The sequence below is a fragment of the Desmodus rotundus genome, chromosome 8, assembly GCF_022682495.2.
Source record: "Desmodus rotundus isolate HL8 chromosome 8, HLdesRot8A.1, whole genome shotgun sequence".
Taxonomy (NCBI): domain Eukaryota; kingdom Metazoa; phylum Chordata; class Mammalia; order Chiroptera; family Phyllostomidae; genus Desmodus; species Desmodus rotundus.
The window spans coordinates 43,812,772-43,839,672 of record NC_071394.1 but is presented as its reverse complement, the minus strand read 5'-3'; the positions used below and the strand labels follow the sequence as shown (position 1 = coordinate 43,839,672).

Genomic DNA, 26,901 nt, shown 5'->3' with positions numbered 1-26,901 from the left:
AGTCAGACAGCTGGTAGTACAGACAACTGAGGATCCTTGAAATAAAACTTTGACAAAGTAGGAGCTAAGAGAGCACATGTGAGCCTAGGAGGGATACTCCTCGCTCAGTTGCTGAGTCGGGGGTAAGGGAAGACAGGCTGAGTCTCAGAGGGGAGTGTATGTCCTCTGATGAAGAGGAGCTGCCCACACTCTTTAGGGAGGGCAATCACTTTCTGCATGTCTCCTCTGCAAAATTTTATCTCACAAAGCAAAAGGGTTGACATCTCTGAAGCCCAGTGCCCATCCAAGAACACACACAAATTATCAAAGCAGAGAGAGGCATGTCCTGGAGTGTGACATCGTGGGTGAAGCTCCGGGGCATTCGGATCACAACATCCAGAAAACAGGGTGGGGTTGGGATTCCTGGTCGGTGTGCACTGAGCTTCTCATTTAGCCATGTTCTACTGAGTGGGTCACTGTGCAATCTTACCACGAATGGCCAATATCAGTTGGGAGCCACCCCTCAGCTTTGGGACTGTGAGGGAAAATTGATCTGAGTTAGCATAGAAACCAATTCTAAAATCCTGAAACAAGTCAATATATTAGGTTTTCAACAGAATCACAAAACACCATGTCATGCTCTCTTAATAGTGAAATGGGTGTTTTAACTGATCGCGCAGAGAAGGCTCCAGGGGTGTGTTTTCCATCCTGGCAACACAGTGCGCCGCATGGTGGGCCTTGTGCTTTCCTATGAAGACATCCCTGGGCTGGCAACATTGAAAAGGGCATCAGAAAATGTATAGAGATTTACGATCGTAAAACCTGGTTTTGTTTTACAGGAAAGGGTGGTTGGAGAAAAGTCGGGAGGTAGGCTCTGTTTCCCTAGCCACTGGTTTTACCATTACAACTAAAATTGATTTCGAAGCATTTGTTAGAAAAGAACCGTAAGTTCAGTGATAAGTTCTAGTCACAGTAGTTCTATGTACCAGCTATATAATCTTAGACACATCATTCAACAGAATAGGCACTCTGTCTTACTCCCTGTATATCCCCAGTCTGTAGAACAGCGCCTGGGGCACATAGTAAATGCTCAGTAAATATTTGCGGAAGGAATAAGTGAATGAATTTAACTACCCAGCCCCATTTCATAATCTGCAAAGTTTGGATTAAAGTATCTACAAGTATTAAGCAGAAGAAATGAGATAAATCACGTGATAGTGTTCTTAAAAGTATAAAACACTATATACATTATAGATGTAGATACATATCCACAATATATAGGTACTTCTGGATGTGTATAGGTTTGAGATTTTCTGTTTCTAATATAATTCCTTGGACTTGATGAAGAAAGGTAAATGTTTCTTTCAAGACTGACGTACAGAAGTAATACATTATTAATGCAATTCAGTGTTCTGTAACAGCTAAAGCTGCATTCACATAATCCTTTCAATAACTATAATGATAATGCTAATTTTTTCTTTGTGCCAATGAAATTCCAGGTGGTGACAATGGCACTCTAATCCCTGGTTTAGAAATAAGTGATCGGCGTTGCTTGCTGAGGTGGGTGACATCTACATACTGAACATTTGCTCTCTCTCCATGATTCCCGTCCTCCTTGAGCCCTTCTGGGCAGAGATGCAAAGTGTCTCAGGTGGCCCTCCCTAAGCATGGTCCTCGGGCACACCATGGCAACCCACAGGAGAAGAGAATAAACAGGCATCTGGTCTCGTTTAACACAGCACAGAAATAGGGTGTATGTGGGCTTAAATAACATTCCTCTGTAGTCCTTAGGGAATGACGAAGGGCAGAAGCCCTTAAACTTGAGGCTCACTTAGCACAGAGGGTTCTGATGACAAAAGGGCAAGTAGTAAGTACGGAAGAGAGGTGTGGACAGTTTTCAAAATACCTTTAGTATTTTGTTAGGTTTTTGTGATCGCATCGGCAGCATTAAGGAATGACGTAATCCTGGCTGGGATATATAAAAGTCCTTCCAAAAGTAACTACACTCTATAAACTTTGAACCAAAGGACTAACACGCTATTTGTAGAGGAGCAATAGAGGAGTATACAGTTCTGTAAAGACAAGGTCGCCCGCACTCTGGTTCGGACGGGGCGCAGTCCAGCCTTAGCTCTCGCAGCCGAAGAACTCACCCAACATCCTCAGAAGCCATTTCTTTGGAGGGCATGCACTTTCTCTCAAATCATGATGATTCCCACTCTATTTTGCATCTTTTCTTACCTGCTTTTGCTCTTCACCTAAACCATCCCACATTGAAGCCACAATTTTAGAGACTTCACCGAAGGTAGCATTTGGGTTTTGGCCCTTGATGGCGGCCTGAGTATCACGGAAAAACAACGCATAGGCAGACACAGGTTTCTGGGGCTCATTCGGGTCCTTCTTCTTCTTCTTTTTGGGGGTTTTTGGTTTTTTCCCCATGTCAGAGGCAGGTCGCTTCTCTCCGCCATTGATCTGAAATAAAAGTAAAATTAGAATTAGAGAGGAACAAAGAAAGTTTGTGGACAAATCATACTGCTGTTCTCCTTTGAGACTCACACAGACACACTCATCCATACACATCACACAGGCACATGCATTCCAAAGGGACACTTTGTTTTGTTGCTGTTGCTGTTTTTCAGGTAAAACTTTGTATTTCCCATAGTTTTCACGTTCATCCTTCTTCTGCCTAATTTAAGTAGCTTTAAAATAATAACACTGATTCTTTTTACAATATTATTATCTGTTAAATAGGATCCCTAAACTCTCTTAACTTTTTCTTTTTCTCGTTCAGGAAACTCATTGATAAGTAGCATCCTGCTGCCGATTGTGACGCCCAATGGAACCTCCCGCAGTGACGGTCAAGTCCTGTAATCCGCCCCATTCAGCATGGTGGCCATTAGCCATGTGTCACTAATGAGCATGTGAAATGGCAGCTAACGTGAAAAAGAACCAAAGTTTTAAATTTTATTTAATTTTAATCATTTTAAACTTAAACAGCTACATATGGCCAGTGGCTAGTGGCTACCGTATTGGCCAGTAAAACTTTGGAAACTAGAGTCTAAAATCCAGAATCTCATATTTCTAGAATAGCTCAGCTTTATACTCAATTTAAAAATAGATTTTGTTTTTAGAAACAGAGGCATGGCTACGTGGAATAGACTGACAACTGTCAAAGGGAATGGGGGAACTGCATGAAAGAAGGTGAAGGGATCAGCAAAGAGCAGTATGAATAACTCATAGACACTGACCACAGTGTGGATATGACCAGAGGGAAGGTGGGAGACGGGAGGCTGGGTGAAGGCAGGCGAAGGGGGAAAAATGGGAACCTCTGTAATAGTGTAAACAATAAAAATAAAGTTAAAAAATATAGATTGTATTTTCTCCCATTGTCCTCAAGTATGGATATTTGGATAATTTTAATTGCTACCATGATGCAAGTAGAAAAAACACACAATGTATTTAAGACATAGGCATTTGAATATTAGCTTTGATCTTAACTAAGGATACGTGATGCCACTTTATCCATATCTATAGAATGAGAGATCTTGGCTAGGATTTATTTCTACCTCTACAACTGTATGAAGCTACATGAATATCAAGCAGTGATGTTTCCGCAGGAGCCCTCTTCCCACATGCCTCTCCCATAAAGGCCCGTGCACACCTGGGGGAGACGCCAGTGTCATGGGAGACTCTGCACCTTCTCCTTCTGCAGCTGTTTTGCTATTGCCTTTTCACCTCTGCAAACATAATGTAACATATAGTTTCCTCAGATAAATTGCTAGATAAATTATGTAGGGTAATTTGCATAAAGTAATCGCCACTGTTGAAGAGGAAGAGGGACATCCGGAGAGGCTAGTGGATATGACTTCAGAGGCCCTACCTTCATGCCCTTCTTCCCTGTCTTTAGTGTGCAGTCTTCGACAAATTACATACATTCTCTGGGCCTCTATTCCTTTTCCTACAAACCAGCTGATGCATCATTTTGTGAGATAGTATGTATGATATTCTATGATATTTAAAACTTTAAAATAATATTAAAATGTTAATTATGACATGGTAGAAACTTCTCAAACATTCACTGAATGAACAGAAAGATTAATATTAACTTGTGATGCCATAAGGTCACAGTGTAAAAGATATGTCCAAGAACCAAAAAGAGACAAGAAAAAAAACCCCAAAACTAAATGAATACTTTGTCTTTAGTGAGAGAGATATTTAAAAGATGATCATTTTTAATTTGCCTACAGAAGCAGATCAATGTCCCTATGTAGTCAGGATGCTCTGAAAAGCTGACAAGCTAAGTAGATTAACGTTGGAAGAGAACTTCCTAGGAAGGGTCTGAGAAGTGAGCCTGTGAGGTGGTTGGCCCCACATAAAGCTGTCAGAGGACTAGCGTGTTGAGACTGTCGATACTGGGCAAACTGATGTAATAGCTCTAAAGTACACACGCAGGCAAATATGACCTAAAACAGTGCTTCTCAAATACGGCTGCCCATTAGAATCAACAGGGAAACTTTCTAATAATGATACCCTGATGCCCAGGCTGCCTTTACAAGTATTAAATCAGAGTCCAGGAGTAGGAGATGCTCACCTCAGTCACACCCTTCACTCTACTTCTCCAACTGGCTTTTAAATACTTAAGAGACAAACCAAACAAGTGAACTTTCCCTTTGCCTCAAGGCTACGTGTAGGTTTGTCTTTCTTTTCCTCACAACCACACTCCTCAGAGCTGTTGCCCCGGCTGGCTGCAAGCAGCCCCTCCAGCCCACTTCAACGTGCCTTCCCATCACTAAACTCTCAATGAAGTCACCAAGGGCCGCGCTGCTAGATCCAAAGGACTTTTAGTGTTCCCCTGACTTGATTTCTCACCATACACACCTTCTCGTCCAATGGTTGCATTTCCCTTCATAGCACATTTCAAACTTGCAATGACACACTAATTAGTGTAGGTCGACCTTCTCTCGTCCTCCAGTGCAGTGGAAGCACCATGAGGGCAGGCCCACATCTGGTTTTGCTCACTAGTCTTACCACGTTTCCTGACACAGAGTAAGTGCCTAACATTTGTTGTAGTAGTAATAAAAAAATAACAAAATAATAAAACAATTCAAAGAATGAATGAATCAAAGCACAAATGGTTTCTGTTCCAGGAACTCAAGCCTCACGAGTTTACGTCAGTACTTTACAACAGTGTGTGGGAAGACGGAAAACAGGGATAGGTTTTTTGAAAGAACTTGACATGCGAATAGTCATTTCCTGGGGTTATAAGGCTGAGTCTTTATGATTTTCTCCTTTACATTTTTATAATTTCCAAATTTTGTAAACATGACCATTTTTATATTTATAACAATAAAATATTTATTAAAAAGAAAAAATAAAAAGGAGTCAAGAAAGCCTACAGTAAAGAAGATTAAAAATGGAGTGATCATGATATTGGAGGTCATAGTTCGTGAAGGAATAAAAATATTTAGAAATAGGAAACAACGTATAGAGAAATGAATGTTTAAATTACCTGGACTCATTTTAAATTTTAATTAAAAAATTAATGACCAGACACATGGAAATCTCCATGATTGTAGATTATGACAATCTTTTTGGAAAGCAATCAAATGTCAAACATGGAGGTGAATTTACTATGACTTCATGTAGATGTTTTTACTGAAAGATTTCCCCAAATTATTTAAATAGTTTCTCCATTGTCCACAATTGTGTTTGAACTGCGGATCTCTATCCTTTCATTTTTAAATGTGTATTTGGACAGCATGGTGCAAGTTTTAGGTCTCCTGGACATGACGCCAGCTGTCACAGAAAGGACAATTACCCTTTTGTATTTGACACGATAGCCCTACTTTCTGGGGATGATCTGAGGAAGCAGGAGAACCTGTCACTGCCAGTAAGAAGAAGGTTTACATGTCAAGTGTATGAAGACACAAATTATCATTTGGAGGCAATGCCTATCAACCCTCTAGGAAACTGTAAAATATTCCATGCAGCCAGTTGATTTAGTTCATTGTCTGGAGACTTTCCCTATGTTCCTGCTTTGTCCTGTAGGGCTCAATCTGAGAGCTTCGTGTAGTAAATGCAAGCATTTCATGACTCCACCTGGACATTTTCAGGAGATAGCATTTATGCATATGGAGCATCACCCTGGAGCTCCTGTTGTATCTCTGATCGAGTACCAGGGAGGTACTAAGCTGCCTGTGTCATCCCATTAGGGCCAGACTACCAGCCAGTCTTCTAACATTACATCACTTTTTCCTTTGTCATGCCTGAAAGCAAGAGCATATTGATATACCCTCACTTTAAATACGCCTGTGAACCTCAGTTTGAATTATCTGCCATCAAAGAAAACTGAAACCTGAGAGGATCAACCTAAAGAATATACGTAAAATATTCATTTCTCAAGATTCACTGCCTTTCCTTCCTAATTAAACTAGATCACTAAAACTATATTCTTAGATCATAATATTCTGACCAATTACAGAATTTCCCTCATATAAATGAACTATGATTTAAGATAATCTCCTGCCTTTCATCAAAGGCTCATATAAGACAAAAAAAAAAAAGAAAAGAAAAGAAAAAGAAAAAGAAAAAGAAAAACTATGTATGAAAGATGTCTGTTTTTTAAAAAATAAAACGTGCTTAAAGGGGACTCATTTATTATGTTGCTCAATATTCCTCTTACAGAAACTCATTGGGTTTGCACACTGTCTTTGCTTTCACTTTGGGACGCGCTGTAATGGAATGAAAACTCCCTGCTGTGGTCGGTGCCTAATGTATCCAAGGGCTCGGGCAGTGCTACGAAGGGTGAGGCCGTCTGCCCCTTGATCCCTGGCCATTACCTCCTGATCTGTGGGGTCTTGCTTTTATTTTGCATTTGTCTTTTGTTTGGGAGGGTACAGGAGTGAGCTCCTGTTTTAGATTCTGTATAATGAATTTGGAACGTGTAAGGCTGACTTTCTGGAAGTAGTTCCATCACATATTTGCAAAACACGTGGTCATCGTTTATATGCAAAGCCTCCCTGAAGAAAGAAATGTAGCTGCAATTTGGATCCACTTACATGCTAGTAATGGGTTGCATAATGACAAATACCTGGCTTTTCTGACCACGGACTATTTGGAACGAGCACAGTGATGATGGAGATGATCGTGGTGGAAAAATTAGCTAAATGGATTTGTAATATGTCCCTGGACCTTAGTTTTGAGTGTTGTCTGGATCCTGAGTTCTTACTTAGATGGATGAAAGCATATCATTTTAGGTCCTAATTTTCTAAGAGGCCCTGACTTCTAAAGTCCAGAGTAGCGCTGTCTCATAGAATTTTCTGGAAAGATGGAAATGTTCTCTGTGCTGTCTGGAAAGGGTAACCATTAGCCACACGTGGCTGTAGAGCACATTTGGCTAGTGCAGCTGGGGAACTGATTTTTTAAATTTATTTAATTTTAATTAGACTTAAGTGTAAACCGTCACACATGATTAGTGGCTACTGTATTAGTACAACACTGTCTATTAGGCATTGTTTTAGAGTACAATGTTTATATAAAGTTACTAGGGTTCCAAGACTGGAGAGTTCAATTTAATTCCAACATCGTGACCTTTAGAGTAGAGAGGAAACCATGGACTGCAAACACATAAACGCCCCACAATGATGAACACATTGGAAGTAAGGAGCAGGTCCCGTGAGTCTCCGCATCCTCACGGCAACACTATGGCGTCTTACACGCAGTGGGTTATCCCACATTTCTACACCTTTATTCTACAGCACGGGGCAAAAGCTCAGAATTACAAAGCAAAGGACATTTGAAAACACATATGAAAGTTGTATGAAAATCACAGCAACTAAGAACATAGCCAGGTTGAGGCCCTAACTGTAATCCTGATCATCCACAGATTTATTTCACAATTAACACACAAATAAAAGAATACATATACAAATAGATAAAAATACTACTTCCACTTAAGCTTTACACAGATGCATGTGCTTTGGGTAACTTGCAGACACAGATTTACTTCTAAAACCCCTAGAGGTATCCTTAGGCTTCTGGTAAGCCACCTTTTATGTCTTATTGCTTAATTATAGTGATGTATTTAACTTATTTATCACAAGAAACAATAATTTTTCACTTTCAAAAGCATGTGTTAACAGTGTTGTTTAGATAATACTTCCTAAGAATCCAGAGTAGGAGTTAAGGTTCTCAGGGAAAGAGAATCACTGATATTGAAATGTCCCTGGAGGAGTTGGAAACGTCTACAGGCATATTTAACATAATCGGCAGCAGTCCCACAGCCTATGATGGAGGCTGGGAGAGCTGTTGAGTGCGCACTATCTTACAGCAATCGCCGTAGTTTAAAATAGATTTTAATCAAGCACCATCTGCATAATAGGCTGAACAAACAACATAGAACTCCACTTAGAACTCTTATCATTGAAAGTAAATATTATAAAATCTTCACCATAGAAACAGGGCACATCACAGTACTTTTGGTGATGATACTGTGTCTGTAAGTAAAAAATTTTGCTACTTAAATCTGTTCTCTCTCTTTTTTCTCTAAACTCGACCATCTAAAATCCCCTTATGACAATAATTTCAAATAAGCATGGAAAGTAAGTCATCTAGCTACTGTGAAATCAGCAAAGCTGTGATACTTCTTTCATTTAACAATTAGGTTTATTATTATCCTTAATAAAAACAGTACATTCAATGAGTCAAAACATCAATTATAGAACAGCGTATATTAAAGCTATACTTTTGAAATGATTCACAAGAGTGGGGCATTGTGTTTGTATCACAGTTTGTAAAGCAAATTCATTTTTTTAAAAAAAAATCCTTGATTCTGCCAAACGTAGCTGCATATTGTTTTAGGATGAGTTTAGCAAAGACACTCAGTAGATTTATATAAGATAAGAAATTTGGGCTAGTGTCCAGAAAAATCACTTTACAGTGAGGAAGAGTTGATTGCAATTATATACACCTACTAGTTATATTTGTGGATTTTGCTGGGTCCACTGGTCTAATCTAAATTTGCCTATCTGGGCCATTATGTTTCACTTCTTGGTGTTTTGCATGGAGAGTTTCTCTTGCCTTACAAAGAATGCATAGCTATTGAGATAAAGCCCCACTGTATAAAATGCCAGGGGCCTATGTGTAGCCTCAGTTTATTTTTATTTCATGAATTAATCAAATATGCTCAGTAAACGAGGGTATGAATTGTCTAAGAACAAACACACCTTGAAAATACCATCCTAATAGATACTCGAATGAATTTTTGGAATTACTATTTGAAATCAAGTACTAACTGGCTATGTGACTGAATTTTATTATTTTTCCCAGAACTAGTTTGATAAGCTCATCTTTAACTAATGGGACACTGTTTTTTTTTTTTTTTTTGATAAACAAGGGATATATATTTTTTCAATTGCTGGGATATAAGGAATTCTTTAAAAGCATCATGCATGTAATAGAATGCAAAGTGTCGAACAATTGCATAGTAAACACAGTGCAGTGTGGAAAATACTGAAGTTCCAATTTTAAATATTCTGTCCTACTGTAGATAATGCGACTTCACATTTAGTTCTGGCACTACCTGATTTCATTTAACTTTTATAGAGACTTGCCTGCCTACCATTTTTACTTTATTTCAGGAATCTTCTTGTCTTTTGAACAGTGGTAAATAAAAAGTATTTCCTAAAGGCTTGTTTAATTGTTGATCTAGTGACTTATTCTATTGCCTTTGAGAAAAAACCTCCCTTTCTGTCCAGTATGGCTAAACTCATGCATTGAGGTACTAGCACATTAGTTAGAAACTTTTAAAAGCAAACAGTAAGTGAAAGCAGGAACTGGGAGAAATAAGCACAGTACTGAAACGAGCTTTCATCTTGAAGACAGTTGCTAGACCTGGTGAAATTGAGTCAAAGGCACAGTAGACAGAAGACAAAACCTACTGCTTACCAAAGGTGGGATTTTTAGCAGGAGGGTTCCTACTACAGTCAGTGTGGAAAAGAATTGGCGTCTCAGGTAAAGAGGGAAATAAAATGATTTCTCTTGCATGTGCCTTCCCAGGAGGTGCAAGGATGATACTGAATGAAGAGGGGAAACATCGTTTGACAGCCCGCACACAGAAGACAGCATGTGCATCGATTTACCTGACTGCATACTGTTTGGGCGTTTTGAAAAATTTTAAGCTAAGTGTGGTTCTAGACTGTAATGGTCCAAAATGCTTGGCAGAAACCAACACAAATCATCGTTAAAGGAATCTGCTTTCAAATCAGGTCTAATGGAAGTCTCGTAAAGGCTAATTAACATCAGCCCTCATTCCAACAACAAAAATGTAATATCAAACAAGGCATTAAAACCAAGAGCCAGCGGCAACAATAAAGAGTAGAATCAGACCCCAAAAGACTTCATGTTTTGGAATTAGGAAATGCTTAAAGAAACCAAAGAGATTAAGTATATGGAAAAAAGAGCAAGCAACTAAAAAAAGTCCAAATGTATTTTACAAAGAACCAAATAAAAACCACAAGTATAAAATAATTATAATTGAAACCTCCATAGATCAATTTCCAATTAGATATTGCTGAAAAAAAGAATTACTCTGAACTGGGAAATGGATTTCAATAAATTAGTCAGAATGTAATACCGAGGGGCAAGGAAATGGAAAATATAAGAGCAAGAACTTATGGAGAATAGGATGAGAAAGTCTAGCATAATATCTTATCAGGATTGTAGGATGGAGGGGAGCAAGAACGGCAAGAGGAAACATCTGAAAAAACAAAAATGGCTGAAAATTTCCTAGAACTGATAGAAAAGAGAAATATTTAAATTCAGGGCAAATTTAAAGAAACCCACACACATCACAGTGAAGCTGAAGGACAACAAAGGCAAGAGATTTTAAAACTAGTCAGAGAGGAAATACAGATTCTTTCAAAGGAAAGCAGTGATGCAGTAGAATCCTCAAAAGCAATAATGAAAATCAGGATTCAATGGAGTAATATAGTATCTTCATAATAATAGAAGAGAATCACTGTCAATCTAAAGTTCTATATCTAATAAAAGTACTTATTAGGTAATTATGCTCTCAACAGGTCTTCATGAAAAAAAATTTAAAGACATACGTAAAATGAGGTCAGATGAAAAAAATTGAATATGTGAATTAACCTAAAGAAAAAGACTAAAAACAATAAGTAATGATTTGTGAAGTTGATTAAATTATAGGAGTTAATTACATTGTAATTAATCTGAACAACAGCAATCACTGCTCCAGTACAAATTGGAAGGAGAGTGTTTGGAATTAAAGTAACATAAGAAGAGTGAAGATATTGATCAATGTTAGACTCTTATGGATTTGTGTGTCAGGGTTAGTTAGATACTCAAAAAGCAGAAAACGTGTAAAATTTCCACTCAAAATAGATAATTATGGAATGAACAAAATCAAAACAATGTTAAAGAAGGTAAGAAAGAAAAAACAATCATACGTGGGACAAATAGAAAGCAACGTACTTAACGGAGAAAACACTCCAATATTTTAGTATTTATGTTAATGTAAATGAAGTTCATCTCATTTAACAGTAAAGATTATCTAGCCATATGCTATTTATGAGACACGTACAAAACTTAAGGATATTTTAAGCAGAAACATTGAAATTAAAAGAATGGAAAAATATAAACTGTGATTCTTAGCTCATAATTTCCTTAAAGGGAAAATCGGGCTAAAAATAGACTTGTAATGCCAGATACTTTAAGTGTCTTAAAGTGTCTGTTGTATTACAAGTACTGGGTTGCAGGCACAGAATCACAAGCTACCCAAGTTTATACATGTCTTTGATGTTTTACTGTGTGTCTACTTTATGAGTTTAGGCTGTCAGCAGCTCCACAGCAATCAGAACCATGGGTAGTGTTTATAAGGTAATAATTTACTTTACTGATGTATTTACAGTATTTCTCTGTCAAAACAAACTTATTTCATTTAATTGTTCAATTAGATAAACTGGAATTAATATGTAATTGCTTAAAAGAGCATGAAGTGTTAAGAAGGAAGCTTTTTAAAGCCTTCTTTTTCTGGTGTGAGAGTAAATATTCTTTTTTTAATTCTCTTGGTAGAAATGATTTTAAATGATCCTCTTGACTTAATGTTATTTCACATTTAAATGGAGCTGTTTCAACATAATACTCCGCATAAATCCTGTTCACATATGAAGGGAAAATCCCATTTTAATCTTTAACTATGATGAAGAATGCTTGAGCATTTTTGTCATAGGATTTTTTTTTTGGCCATTTAATACATATAAGTTAAATAAATTGGTAAGGAGAATTTTATATTAGAATCAAAGTGAAGAGCTGTGTGTGGAGTTGGAATGGGAGGGTGGATATTCTTGAGATGGAAAATGTACTTAAACTAAACATGAACTTGAGAATACTTGTACAGACAAAACGCCATTTTGATCAGGGCATTTTTGAGAAATCCATCCCTAATCTTCACACATCACTAATTCAAGAACATACCACTATAGAATATAGTTTACACCATATAATGCTACACACTCAGTAACAGTGAGCTATAAGTTATTCTGAGATGTGGGTGGAGAATGCTTGGACAGGCTACTCGCCGACAAACCTTCATACAGGCTTGGAAGCTCATAACACACAAGTTCATGCCTCAACAAACGATAAGATAGGAACCTTATGGGCCAACAGAAAAGGGCAGAATCTCTGAATGTTCATTCCAGGAATTGTTAATTTCTTCTCAGAATTCTACTAATTTAGATTAAGCGTGTGGAAAATGTTACGTAAGAATAATCCTGTATAAACTTTATTGTCAGAAGATGCTATAATTTGACATGAATTTTCTGAAATTCTAGCAATGAGTACTTAAAAAGATAGGGTCCAGATGGGCAAATAATCTTTACTATGAGTGGAATATATTTTCCCCCTAGCAATACAGTACATATCACCTATGTTTAAGAAACTAACTTGAGTCATCCATGCATAATCCAATATCTAAATCACTGGTCACAAACCGACTTCTGATGTGCATATGTAGGTACTCATTGGCTGTTGAATACCATTAGAACAATACACATTTTCTTAAGAAAATTATGTGCGAGCTTGATAGAGGAGATGGTTGGGAATGTGGACTTGGGTTTGCTTGGTTTGTTTATATCAAAGGTGTTCTCATGGGTGTCATTCACTGTCGAAGAATTAGCAAGCTCTGGGAGGGCAGGCCTTTCAGCACTAAGCACCCCCTTTCCCAAACACCAGAGCATGAAGAATACTAAAAATAATAAAATATTGTCAGTATAGCAGCCTTGTATTTGTTACTGGGCTAAATAAATCTACAAGTCACTCTATTTCCTGATATTTAAAAAATTTGTGTAGCTATTGGAAAGTTAACCCAGTATATCATATACAGTAGATTAGAATCCCATAGTGCTGTCTTTGGTAACATGTTGACAAGTTTAATTTCTCAAAAAGAAAATTCTCACAAAAGTGAAAAGAAATCAAAGGGCTGACACAAGTGAAAATTCATAGTAATATTTTTTAAAAGAGAAGGAACTAGAAGTACACATGTAAATAGGCACAGGAGTCCTCACTGGGACAAATAAGAAAGATGCTTCATTGATAAGCAAGGCAGCAAAAACATAATTTTGGATTTTGGGGTGAAAATGCACTTGGTTTTATGGTGTAATTTAAAAAAGCTGCCTTGAATACTTGAAAGAATTCTGCAGCTAGTTTTTCCATCTAAGGACATTTAAAGATGCATACTCCTATACAGATAACTTCATGTGACAAAGATAGGCAGGCAGACAGTCAAACAAATACACTGGCCTGGGGTTAACAACAGGTAAGCAATGAAACACCCAGGCTTTGCCCTTGGAAGGGAGTCATCTCATATCTGCGCCCCTTGCGTTCCTCATTCTCAATATGAAATGGTTGGGCCAGATGATCTCAAAGGTTTTATCTAACCATTAACCAATCTTTCTCTCTCTCTCTTTCCCACACAGACACATACACACACAGAGGCATCATTGTATCCCAGGGATGTTGCCTCTTTAAAGCAAAATGGTTAAACTGAAATTGATTTTTTTGAGTGAGTGGTGAAGTCAGCTTGATTTTGGATGTTGAGTCCTGTAAGACTTACTCTCCCTTACTCACTGCGAAGATCCTATATTTTGTGGGTACAACTTACTTTTACACTTAATATATCTACATTTAAAGGATTTATTAGGGACTTAAAAATGTAATTGAACAACGTGATTCAATTCATTCAATTTATAACCTCATGCTTCATCAGAAAAGTACATCCCCCACCAACATTTCTTATTTTGACTGACATAAACTTGCACCGACCACAGGTCAAGAAAAATGCCAAAGGATACTTTTTTAGTTAACAAGCACTTCAGATAGGTCCTAAAAATAACCCAGCCCTACCTTAGAAGACTCATCGCCCTCATCTTCGTGCACTGAACTGGATGGGGACGGAGTTGCAGACTTGCTTCCAGGTGGAGATGGTGAGTTGTGGGGGACGCTGCTTCCTCCCATATTCAACCCAAGCTGAGCACTTAGCTGGGACTGGTTGATGGTGGTCAGCTGGCCATGCTGCATCATTCCTGGCTGCTGCCTGATGTCTGCAGGCTGGCCCCTGGGTCTCATGGCTGCCATCTGAGGATGGGAGCTGTACTGAGTTCCTTCTGGGTTCCGTATGTCTTGCATCTACAAGAAAAAAAAAAGGATAGGAATAATTTTTCACAAACATGTTAACATGTTTCTGGAAAAAAATTTAAAAATATTCCTTAGACTAAAAATTCTGTAGGATGTCCTGCTGAACTATACACTCTTCCATCCCCTCCCGTCTCCAGAGTGCAGGGGTTCTAACAGTATGCATTACCATAAAAGGTGCTGTCACCTGTTAGCAAAGAATAGAATTTCAGAATTCAATCTTTACTAATGAAATATAAACATACCATTAGTTGATATTTATGGTATTAGTTTCAACTTTATATAATTATTAGTGATTGCAACTCTCACAGCAATTTGTGAAACCCTTTCCTTTATGGAAATTATTTAAGAAAGGTTCTGGGAGTTGAGTGCACTGTGTGGTTCTCAGTTTAACTCTATAGAGTGAGTATTGGCCAGAATGATCTACGAGCTTCCAGTCTCGGAACTCTCACAGGTTGGTATGAACCAATTGATTAATTGACTATTGAAAGGATCTGACTGCACAGTCAGATTTGAAAGTAGATTTCTAAAGTTGCAAGGTCACCATATGAATCCATTATGCTATCTGGGTCACTGCTTTTTAGCCTTAATGAAACTCACTCTTGTAATTCAAGCAATGAATTTCATCTCTGCAAGGATTAGAATTAAAAGCATTGGAGGATGAAGCTCTTAACGTACCTAGAGGTCAAATGTGTTGTAAAAGAGGCCTATGGTGGATTCCATTTAACATTTCTCTGGCATTTTCAAACTTAAAATACTGGGGGATATTTTGGGGTGCTTATAGAAGCAGCTCCGTCTTTTCACTCTGAGGGGGCTTGGAGATTTTATACAGCTCTCGGTTTATAAAACAAGAGAGAGCAAATGGAAAAAAAGAAAAGCAGTGAAAGGATATGTGGTTAAAATTACATTTTGGAACCAAAAAAATAAAATTAATAATGTTATCTTTCTCAGTTTCGTTTTTTGGAAAAGCCCACAGGGTGTCAGAATGCCTAGTAATTACCTGTCTGCAAATATCATGACACAGAAATACTGTAAAGGTCAATGAAATAACTCAGTCACAGGCTTTTTTTCTCTTTTGGTAATAAGATCATGTTCTACCAATGCTCTCTAGTCACTTTACTAGCCTAGTTAGTTCCATCCGAAACTGAAGCTGTGACCAAGGAGGTGTCTGCCTGTGTCAGGGTTACTGTCTCCACCGTGAGGCCTCTTATGAGTCAGTGTCGCCCCTTCAGGCCGTTCCAGCTCTCACTCTGCTTCATCTTCGGACTCAGTTCTGGATATCCTAGAATCTGGCTCTTCTTGGTGAGGGCTTGCGATGGCCCGTGGCTTCATCCATGGGGCTTTTCTGGTCCAAATCAACGTTTTTGTTGCCATAACTTAAATTATATTCTTTCAATCCTTCAAAAGTAGCTCATGGTTCTTTTTTTTAGGAAGTCCCTCAATAAGTAGTTGTTACATGTTAGAGCTTTGGAGGCCCTTAGTGGTATTTTCTCAGTGTGTGGAAGAGGAATCTTATGGGGAGTCCATAGTACTCGCTTGCTGAATGTTTGTAGATAAATAAATACGAATGAATAAAGCTCAGAGAAGTTCAATGACTTCCCCATGCCACAGAGGTGGAGGTAAAATCTGGATCCCTCAGTTCCAGTCTTTGATACATCCTACTGTATTAAGCAGCTGATTCCATGTTCATGTGTCCCACAGAGTTACAGTTCACTAAAAATAATCAAAAACACCTTGTCCAATGTTGTCTGCCCAAAATGATTGTTTTTACCCAGTCCATTCGTGTTACTGCCACTCACTTTTACCAAAATAATTTTTTTTCCTTCTTAGCTGTTCCCATAACTTCCATAAGCTGATCTTCCATATGAAATAACACTAGCTTTCACAGATACCCTTAAAGTTGGGCCACTGGCAGAGCAGACCATAAAAATCAGGACACAGAAGAGGCAGTATATACTAAATCTCTGTTCAGGCCTACTCTCTAATGCCCTGAAGTCCTGTTCTGTTTTTTCTCAGACTCTGTGGAACAGCCCTCTCTCTGTGAGCACAGAGCAGTGGAGGGCCACGTGGGCACTGTCCTGTTCAGGGCGGCCCCTCTCACGCTGCACTAAACAAAGCACCAATGTGCGTGGTCAAACATATGTGCTTATAGGCGAACACATTTTCATAGTCCTATAAGTTGAAAATGTTTACTAGCAAAAACATATTTTAACTAAATTACCTTTCCAAAATTGCTTAGCTAAATGACATTATTTCTCTTTCTCAAGTTACAAAGCATAAACAGTTTATAACATCAATTTGAAGCTCACTTCTTAATCTTTCTCATTCAGAAATATCATGGTTTTTAACATGGTATTGGAGAGGACGATTTTTAAATTAAGTTCCATGTAGTTTCCAGGTTTAGGACAACCACCAAGGGTCTTCAAAAGTCTAAAACGATTTCACTTTATAGCACCTATCTCTTCCATCATTTTGTAATCTTTTCGATGGCTTTCTCATGTTAATTAGCGTTGTGGGTAGCCCCGACTGGTGGGCCTCATTTGGTTGGCCACAGTCCCGCAAAAGCAAAAGGTTGCCAGTTCCATCCTCAGTCTAGGCACACACCTGGGCAGCGGGGTCAAGTGCCTGGTTGGGGCAGGTACGAAAAGCAGCCAATCTATGTGTCTCTGTCACATCGATGTTTTGCTTGCTCTAGTTCTCCCTTCCTTCCCCTCTCTTTAAAAATAAATAAATAAAATACAAAAATTAGTGTTGTTGGTAGATCTTGGAGTACTAAAATTTGCACCCCTGCCTTTGTGCAATTAGTGGAAGGAAGTAGGCACGGCAAAAGGGGGTAAAGAATCAATTCGGGCCCTGGATAGGTGGCTAAGTTAGCTGAGGCATTGTCTGTACACCAAAAGGTTCTGGGTTCAATTCCCAGTCAAGGCACATACCCAAGTTTGTAGGTGTGACCCCTCCCTGGTCAGGATTGTATGGGAGAAACATTTCTCACATTGATGTTTCTCTCTCACCCTCCCCCTCTCTCTAAAAAAAATCAATGGACATGTCCAAGGGTGAGGGTTAACAAAGAGGAATAAGCAGTTTGGGTAGGGACAGTGAGGTACTCAACAGGTTACCTCTTTTCAACAGCCTCACTATTAGTTGAAAACAGCTTGTCACCAATGGTGTTAGGCCATTCAGACAGCAGCTTTAACACCAAATCAGAAAACAATCTTCCTGTTTAGAGGGTGATCATCAAAAAGTAGAGCGCATACTCCTCTCTTAGGTCTCAGATGCACGCAGACACAGTCAGATCTTAACACTCACAGCGACATTTGTGAATTAGGAGGAGTGTTTGCGTTTTACCTTGCTTTCATAGGGGTCAGTTCAGTACTAATCACTGCTTAATGGATAATATGGGGAAAATCAAACTGGATGGAGTCTGATTACTGACAAATAAGGATAATTAGCTCATGAAGGGATAAGCAAATGTTTCGATTACTGGCATCCTTCTATAAAGATTTTGATTGATTACAGATCTTAATGTCAAATATACAACCTCAACTTGCAAAGTATTATTTCCTATTAACTTCTAATATTTTTAACTCACTGTAAATAATTCACATAAGTGATGCTTAATAACAACTGCTGTTTTCTCTGATTCTTCACGACTCTTCCATTGACTTCTCTTCCCACAGCTCCCCACACCTGGTTCCCTAACATTCTGTTGCTGACTCACAGTTCTGCCCCCTCGCCAACATGCATCGTGGTTCTGTTAGAGGGCAATGTTTCACATCAAAATGTATGGTGCTGACCCGAACTCCAGGTCTAGCTCTGCAACTGTCTGCTGGACAACTACTTGGGTGTCGCCTCTGCTAGAAGCATGAAGAATGTTTTCTTTCTCAGACCTACTTTGTACACTGTGTCCAGTTTTGGTGATGACACCTTCATTCTCCAAGTCACCTCTAGTCAAAATGTTCTAGTAATTTTTTATTCTTTCCTTTTCTTTCAAGCCATTGTGAGTTCCATTGAGTCTGCTCGAAAATATCCCTCCCATCTGCCCTTCCTTTCATTCCCATACCCATTCATGTATTTGAGGCCTTCATTACCTCTTCACTTACAATAGCTACTTAACTACAAGGAATCTCTTCACTTCCACTCTGAAGAGTACAGCAGAATTAATCTTCATGAGCTGTAGACTCAAAAACTTCCCAGTGATATCTGCCTACCAAATTAAATGGAATCTCTCCAGCATGCCATTGAAAGTTCCACATCAACCTGATTCCTGCAACTCTCTTTACACACTTTATTGTTCAGCCAAACCCAATTAATTGCTTTTCTTTTCCCATACCCCCTTAAATGTGTGTCTTTGTTATGTTCTTTTAGCATTCACTTTCTAAGCATCTGCTGTCTGAAATTTTAAAAATCCGTGTAAAAAACCTTACTTTGCTCAGTGATTTGTGGTTTGCACAGTATATTTACCTATTGTGCCCTATTATTCCCCTTTGAGGCAGCTAAATGACATTATTTAGCTATAAGAATGACTGTTTTGCACAAGTGTTTTGAGGACGGGAGAGGTTACATGATCCCAGATCTTTCTACCAAGAGAGATTAAAGCAGAAATGAATTATGATTATTTCTACATGTTTGTGTTCTTTTATCAGTACTTAAAAATCCAAACCCTAAATGTATTAGAAAGTCAAGTTTAAAAACATCAGCTCATCTACAAAGCTTTAAGAACCTCTCTATCGGAACTACCAAAGTGTTTTGTTTGTACTTTCTTGCTGGGACACTGCTTTTCAGCTCCTTAGTCTAATGTGTATATACTTTCTAGACAGTATTCTTGATTAAATTAGACATTTCAAGTATTCAAAAATATTTGCTGAGTCACTATATAAATGAAGAAATAAATGCCACAAGTATGAACAAACTATAACCAGTGTGATGATTTTCCTTTTTTCCCGTGAACTTAATCTAGCATTAGTCACGAGATGAAAGAAAATGTGAATAATGTCTATTTCCCTTTATGGCAGAAACCTCAAGCTGTACCTGCCGACATTCATTATACTTTTGTCCTGAGGGACAGGCCTCCTGTATTTAGTTGTGTAGCCAAGACGCTAGCTAACAGAGGACACTTCCCTGTAGCTTTGTACGGCCACACGAGCAAGTTTTGGATAATGACATGTGAGTGAAAGTGTTGTGTGGTACTTCTAATCTCCCTGAAGGGAAAGTTCACCTTCCTTTGTTCCTTTCTGCCGGCAAATACGGGAGTGTGATTAGAGCTTGGGAAATGTCTTGGACCTTAGGACACCGGAGGCACAAGGCGCTTGAGGGTCTGACTATCATGGAGCCAGCAGAGCCTGGACAGTCTGCCTGCTATGGGAGTCTTCAATGGGAGAGGGGACTAAATGCTTAGATTTTGCAGAATCAGTGTCATTTCAGGTTTTTTATTATACGCAGCTGAACCCAGTCTTAACTGATATAGTCTAACAGATTATAAACTCAAAAAAGCAGGGACCATTGTAGCCCTAGTATCTAGCACAGATCTTAGCACACTGTAGGTACTAAACACACATTCCTTGAGTCATACTGAATAGATGCTGAAGCCAGCGACCATTAGGGTTGATGACCCTAGCTTGGCATGCACAGTATTATAAATCCTTGATCTTTTGGGAACTACTTTTGCTAAATTCTCAGGACTCAGATGTCTCCAAGGGGACTTTCTAATGTGTGTACTTCTCATTTTGTTGATTTCAAGCTCAGTGAACTGCATTTTTTCCTAGCTAAAAGTCCTGCATGTCATTGGCATTTTAGTTTTGAATGGCTCTTAATATGCATCTCCCTACCGGGAAAACAACCCGTTGAACATGTGTGCTAGATTTTGCTTCTTTTTGGAAGTCAGAACTGTTTTCTTAGATTTTACAGATTTCTACGGAGTACTAATATTGTTCTATAATTATGGGAACCAAAAATGTCAATTAAAACAATGGAGAAAGATTATAATGATAAAGAGAAAATTTTGTTTGCGTTTCTTCAAAACTTTATTCCGATTCATGGAAAGCAAAAGCTCAGGTAAATCAATTAGGAAACCAAAGCAGGTAGTACATGTTCTCCCTCAGGAGCTGCCTTGTCAGCCGCGGTTTAGTGCCGATACCACCTTCCTCTCCCCCCTTGCCTAATGACCTACAGTGAAAGGACTCTGGGTTGAGGACAGCCCTCATGGGGGAAACCCTAGGCCCTCTGATAAATGTTTCAGCAGGTGTTGGCCTTTAATTTTCTTGGACTTTCTTTGAAGAGGCAACAAAATACCAGGTAGCTCATTGTGGGTTATCATTTTTTTAAAAAATTCTCACCTGAGGACATTTTTTTTCATTGCTTTTAGAGAGAGAGGAAGGGAGAGAGAGAAACATCGATGTGTGAGAGAAGCAGCATTCGGTTGTCTCCTGTATACGCCCCGAACCTGCAAACTTTTGGTTACAGGATGATAATCCAACCAACTGAGCCTTACTGGCCAGGGCTCTTGGGTTATTTTTCAAAATAAGTAACATTTTGGTGTAACTGTAATATTCTCCCCTTTCTACCCGCCCCCTGCCCTACAAAAAAAAAATCCTTGGAACAACATTAATTGTATTAGCCACTAAAGAGTGTTAAAACTGCTCACTTGAATGGCACCAGAACAAGTAAAGGCCTGCATTTCTGTATTTAAAGCTGCGTGTTTCACAATCTTTCCAGAGTCTGTCTTCTTTTTTCAAATATCAGCATCCTTCCCAGTCTAACATGTGAGCCTTGAAAGCTATCATTATCTCTGCCTCTAGCAGACAATCCATATCAAAACAGTTGTACACATAAAACCCTAACGACATCTTGGCTCGCTCTGATCCAGCTGTTTGAGTGAATAGCAGTTGGTGAACAGAGCCTGGAACATGGGGAGGCCTGAGGCCTTATTTGTTAATGTGCCTCGCCAGCTGCTGCTTTCTGTGGGCTTTGCAGGCAAGGCCTGGAAGTTTGCCAGGTGCAGTAGGAACAAGAGAACGTGAGGAATCTCTGAAGCCCTTCCATTTACTCCTGTCTGTCAGCATTTGACACCCTCTGCTGTTGAGTGCTTTCCCCAGGGTGGGAGGAGACCCTGCTGGCTTAGGCTGTGACAACTGCTTACTCTTGGTTCCTTTCATACACACTATTTAACACATACTGTCCTTAGCATCTAAACAAAGACTTCGGAGCCTTGCTTTTGGTAGTCCATTCAGCCTTTCACAGTTAATCAGGCCAGGAAGGCTAAGCAGTCCCATTTTTCTTAGGACTAATGCACTCTAAGAGGCTATGAGAAGAATGTAAATGTTGATATTATTTAATTCCCCAATTTGATTGCATATTTTTGCCAGGAATTCAATTAATATGCAAATGTATATACGAGACCAAATGTGTGGGTAATTTAATAATCAATTTTTATTTATTGTTTTCCTAAATGTGTTCGAAGAGCAAGCTAAATTATTTGTTGTCCAAACAAATCAAATAAATTATTTCTACATGATCTTGTGTGATCTATTTATTATTTAAAAATAATAATAAACTTAAACTTTTTTTGCTACTAGGCTTCTGATATTGAAGATTGATAATTAAGGTCAAAAGAGAGGAAATCTCAAAAATACATATGCAAAGCATGTGCTATATTTTTAAAGATTAGGAAAATTGAGGTTCAGAAGATAGATTAGACATTTTTATGAAAATGTCCTTTTATCCTCAATATTGGGTCAGGATAACTTGATGTCAATTGTAAGGTTCCCAAAACAAAATTGTTACTGATTTTAACATTTGGAATCTACTTTTTCCCCAAAAGACTAAATGAATATATAGGGCTCAAATTTCTTTACAATACACTAAAATGGAATATCTGTAGTATAGTCAAGGTAAATAGTCATTTTAAAATCAATTATCACCAGAGAGCAAGAACTCTGGAGCATGATTAGTTAGTTGCCAAATGGGAGGATATAGTACTCTCTAGAGCCACCATTTTTGGAGAAGATTCAAACCACCTCAAAAAACAAAATTTTATGCTCACAGAAACTTAATAATGCCTGATTATCCTCCTCCTTCAAACTGTGGCCTCTCCTTCATGGTGGCCGTTTCCATGAATGGGGGACTCCTACCATTCAAAAGATGTTATGTGTTAGAAGAAAATGCTAGTGAGAGCATTTGGAGCAGAGCAAATGTAATGGCTAAAAATTACATTGACTAAAGATCATTTGACCAATCTTTAATTTAATTAATTAAAATTATGTATAGTCTCCCAGGAATTAACCAAAGATCAGACATTGAACGACATCAGAAAGTCCCAGAGGGAGAGAGGAAGCCTATCTCTCAATGTCCTCAGTGTCCTCGCCAGGTGCTCGTCCTCCTTGACCAAACTCAGCTTCTATTCCTGCCACATCCCCTGGGAAGAGGCATCTTAGTTGCCCAAGTGTATGCATCTGAATTCATTTTTGTAAGTATAACTGAAAAAGCAATTGATACCATTACATTTGATTCTTTCCTTTTCCCAGATGGGAGGTAGTGCCCTAGAGTGGAGGGGACCCTGCTCATGACGTCATCAGGTTAACTCTTTTTCTAATGAGGTATCTAACTTATCTAACCTCTGTAAAGAGTGGTGACAAGTTTTCAACAACAAATATTTATTGAGAGCCTACTATGTTCCAGGAACTGCTCCAGGTACGTGGTAAAGCATGTGGCCAAGCACACTGAAATCCCTGCCCTTATGCAACTCACTGTCTAGTGGGGGGAAACAGGTAACATGATAGATGCCGTTTGTGTGACAGCGATAAGGTTGAAGGAGATGAATATGGGAGAAATATGCTGACCTTAAATGCTTGCTTTAAAGTGTAATTGTGAGGATCAACTGGGATAACGACAAAGATGTTTTATCAAATGTAAACTTATTTTTGTGGTTGTTGCTTATATGCATTACCTTTTGTGGGAGATGCTGCTGTTTATCATCTGTTGTCGTCCTTGAGTCTCTTTCCCTGCCTAGTTCTAGTTCACAGTGAGGCAGGGAATAGTTGTGACCGAGCACTCTGGCAGCCCAAAGCATGCATTAGTGGAGACCTTCCCTGGGATAAGCTGGGCAGCTTACGTCACAGAGCACAGGGCTTCACTGTGTGAAAATACATTTCGATCAGATACAGGTTGTACTTATAACCCGGATTTTAATAGCTCTCTGATCAAGGTTAATAGGCTAATAGATACAAAGTTCAAAAAATTGAATGCATCAAAGACATTCCAGTTCATAGCACACCATTCTCTGCCATCAACTCTGTACACATAACCTCCCCTTTGGTTCACAGTGAGGGCCAGGAGGTTGTGGGGTGTAGTTATGCCTTTTAACCACACAGTTGGAAAGTTGTTTTTTACTCAGCATCGAGGCACCTCATTTCTGATGGCTTCATGCCAACACTATTTGTCTGCTATTGTTGTTGTCAAACGATCAACATCCATGTTGCCAAGCTGGGCACTGTGCTTCTGTCAGCCCTTGAAAGGGCTCCTGTGCCCAGCCCCAATAGAGGAAACGCAGACTTGTGCAACGGGCAAGCTCAACTGTTAAGTGACAAGGGTCATCTTTCATAATTTCAGCTAATGGCAGGACATGAAGCCTCATGGACTAAAAGCTCTGTTTCATGTAAAAGGGCTTGAGCCCTGGATGAGTGACTCAGTTGGTTAGAGCATTGTCTCACGCACCAAAATGATGCAGGTTCGATCCCCGGTCATGCTCTTATGATTAGAGTCAGTGAAGCCCCTCATTTTTTTTGGTATAAATTATGTCTTTTACTTCTGCACTACAAAGTGTAGGCAGTGCGTTGCTCAGGGGGCTATAATCTTATATTAAAGTGTATTCAGACATGCTAATGTCTGTTCACATCGCCTCTGCTTTGATGTGCCCAGGGAAGGGACTGAATAATATGTCTTATTTTCAGAACACTTTCCAAAGATTGTGTGCATTCAAACAAAAAGAATGGATCGGAAGGATAGGTGCGAAGAAAATTGGGAAATGGTATGAGACATGGCCTATGGGGGTTTGTGGTTTACCTATGAGAACTAGCTCTGTGTATTTATAGCATCACGAGTCAGCTGAAATGATTCTTTATACTATATTTAAACCTGAAAATTTAACTGAATTTTATACTCTCCACTGGAATGCTAATGTGATGTTAGTAAAAGTGGAGATGTCAAGTGGAATATTGACTTCTTAACATCGGTTCAGAAAAGTGATATTTGAGTTCATTTAGAGGCTCTTAAATCATTAGATACACATGACATTCACCCAAAAGTACATCTCAAGAAGCAAAATTAAAACCTTATATTCTGCTCGGGCCAGATAGCTTTCTTGTGCAGAGTATTTGTTGCTCCCAACTTACTGGGGACTTGAAAAAAGTACAATTTTAAATTAGTATTTTATTATGGAAGTCTTTCAATAATCCTTTTAATACGATATTATAAAACATTAAAATAGCATGAAACTATGATAGGAAAAGGCTAGAAATCCTCCTCCATTGAGGATAGTATTAATAACTTGCAAAAAACCAGTCTAGGAAAATTAAAATGTCTTTTAGTTCCTTTAAAGTATCTGGCTCTGTAAGTGACCTTAAGCTTCTTTAAAACAATTAAAAATTTAAATATTTGTCTTCCAAAATTTTCTATCATGTTAGATAATGAGATGAGAGTAGTTCTACATAGTTTCTATATTTCTGGGTATACGTAATTTAGTTACTGTTAACATCATTCACTCATTTATGCTTTTATTCACTTTGAGTCATAGAAGGTCAAGGTCTCAAAACTAATCATAAAAACTACTGACTGCTATTCATGCTAATATAATAACCCTTTCTTTAAAACAACTGCCAATAAATTTCATTATAAAAAAGTTATTAAAAGGGTTAAAAACCTATTAAATGTCAAAGAATTTGCCTGACTGAAACTTCTAATAAAGAAAGAGAATAGGCTTTCTTTCTGAATTATTTAAATCTTTACTGACTGTGCACTGAACCATGAAATTAGAAAAGTGTTATTATAAGTGTTCTCTGGTTTTGAGAAAAGTTGGAGCCCAGAATGTATCACCCCATAGTCTTTAACTAGACTAGTTAAAGCGGTAGGCTTTTAATCCCAAATACATGGCTTGTACTGATATAAAGGTCATAATTAAAAATCTATCCTGTAACTTGGTGATAATAGAATTATTATTACAGAAGCACACATGTTCTTTTAGAGTATGTGAGCTACATGTTTAAATTTTAATTTGGACACATATCTTCAATTTTGTCATCTTTCAATGTTCATTAACATTAGACCCACTTAACCAATAATTAGGCTTATATAGAGGCTAATTTTAAAGCACAAAAATTAAAAATTGCATAATATATCATTTATAGGTTAAACATATACCCAATAGATATTAAAATGGATAATTATTATCTAAAAAGTTTAAAAAATATCTTAATTCTGCAGAATTATAACCCTATATGATGATGGCATAATATAAGTTTGGGTATCAATCATAGAAAATAGCAAATATACTTTTCCATATTAAATCCATTTCTCCAGGATACTACACTTACACAGCTGGCTGGAGCTGGGCTGGGTCTAACAGTCGGTTAATTATCCACAGATTAGTCAGTGTCTTCAACTGCTCAGTGCTGGCTAGCCCTTTGGTAATTGTGGTCTTAAATTCTCTTATAAAAATCTAATACTTCTTTGCCCCAATTTACATATCACGCACAGCACTAAGAAGTTTATACGTAGTGCCTTATTTAACCTTCACAATACCGGGGGAGACCATCGCACCTGTGAAGAACCCAGGGCTCAGAGAGGGGGTTCTTCCATTATGGACCAGCAGGAAGTTGTCAAAGGCTGCTGGACCTCAAAGCCCATGACATAGCAATGACACCCTGGCTATTGACTCCATATGCATGCACGATCTGATGTTTTTAGGTGTTCTTTTAACAAGGGATGGCTTGAAAAGCTTGCTTGGGAAGATGCAGCTAGAACCTAGAATGACTGGAAGGAAATTAGAGACATTTTACTGAACAGTTACTCTGTGCCTGGTATTATGAAAGACCCCAAGGGAAGTAAAAATAGATAAGACTGTCCCTGTACTTGAAGAGATCACAGTGCAGGGAGACACACTATAATACAAATCAGAGTGGGTTAATTCCTGTAAACAGAAATACAATGCTATAGAATTGCAGAGGA

General features: G+C 38.4%; 1 protein-coding gene across 3 annotated transcripts in view; it reads right to left on the bottom strand.

Annotated features, from left to right (window-relative positions):
- Positions 1 to 26,901, bottom strand: part of TOX (thymocyte selection associated high mobility group box) — a 304,021-nt gene that overhangs the window by 30,908 nt on the left and 246,212 nt on the right. For all 3 annotated transcript variants that reach the window (XM_024572271.3, XM_045181717.2, XM_045181718.3), the window contains 2 exons: positions 14,398 to 14,679; positions 2,218 to 2,448 (listed from right to left, as the gene is read on the bottom strand). In XM_024572271.3, the coding sequence (XP_024428039.2) occupies positions 2,218 to 2,448; positions 14,398 to 14,679 (513 nt within the window). The remainder of the gene's footprint in view (positions 1 to 2,217; positions 2,449 to 14,397; positions 14,680 to 26,901) is intronic.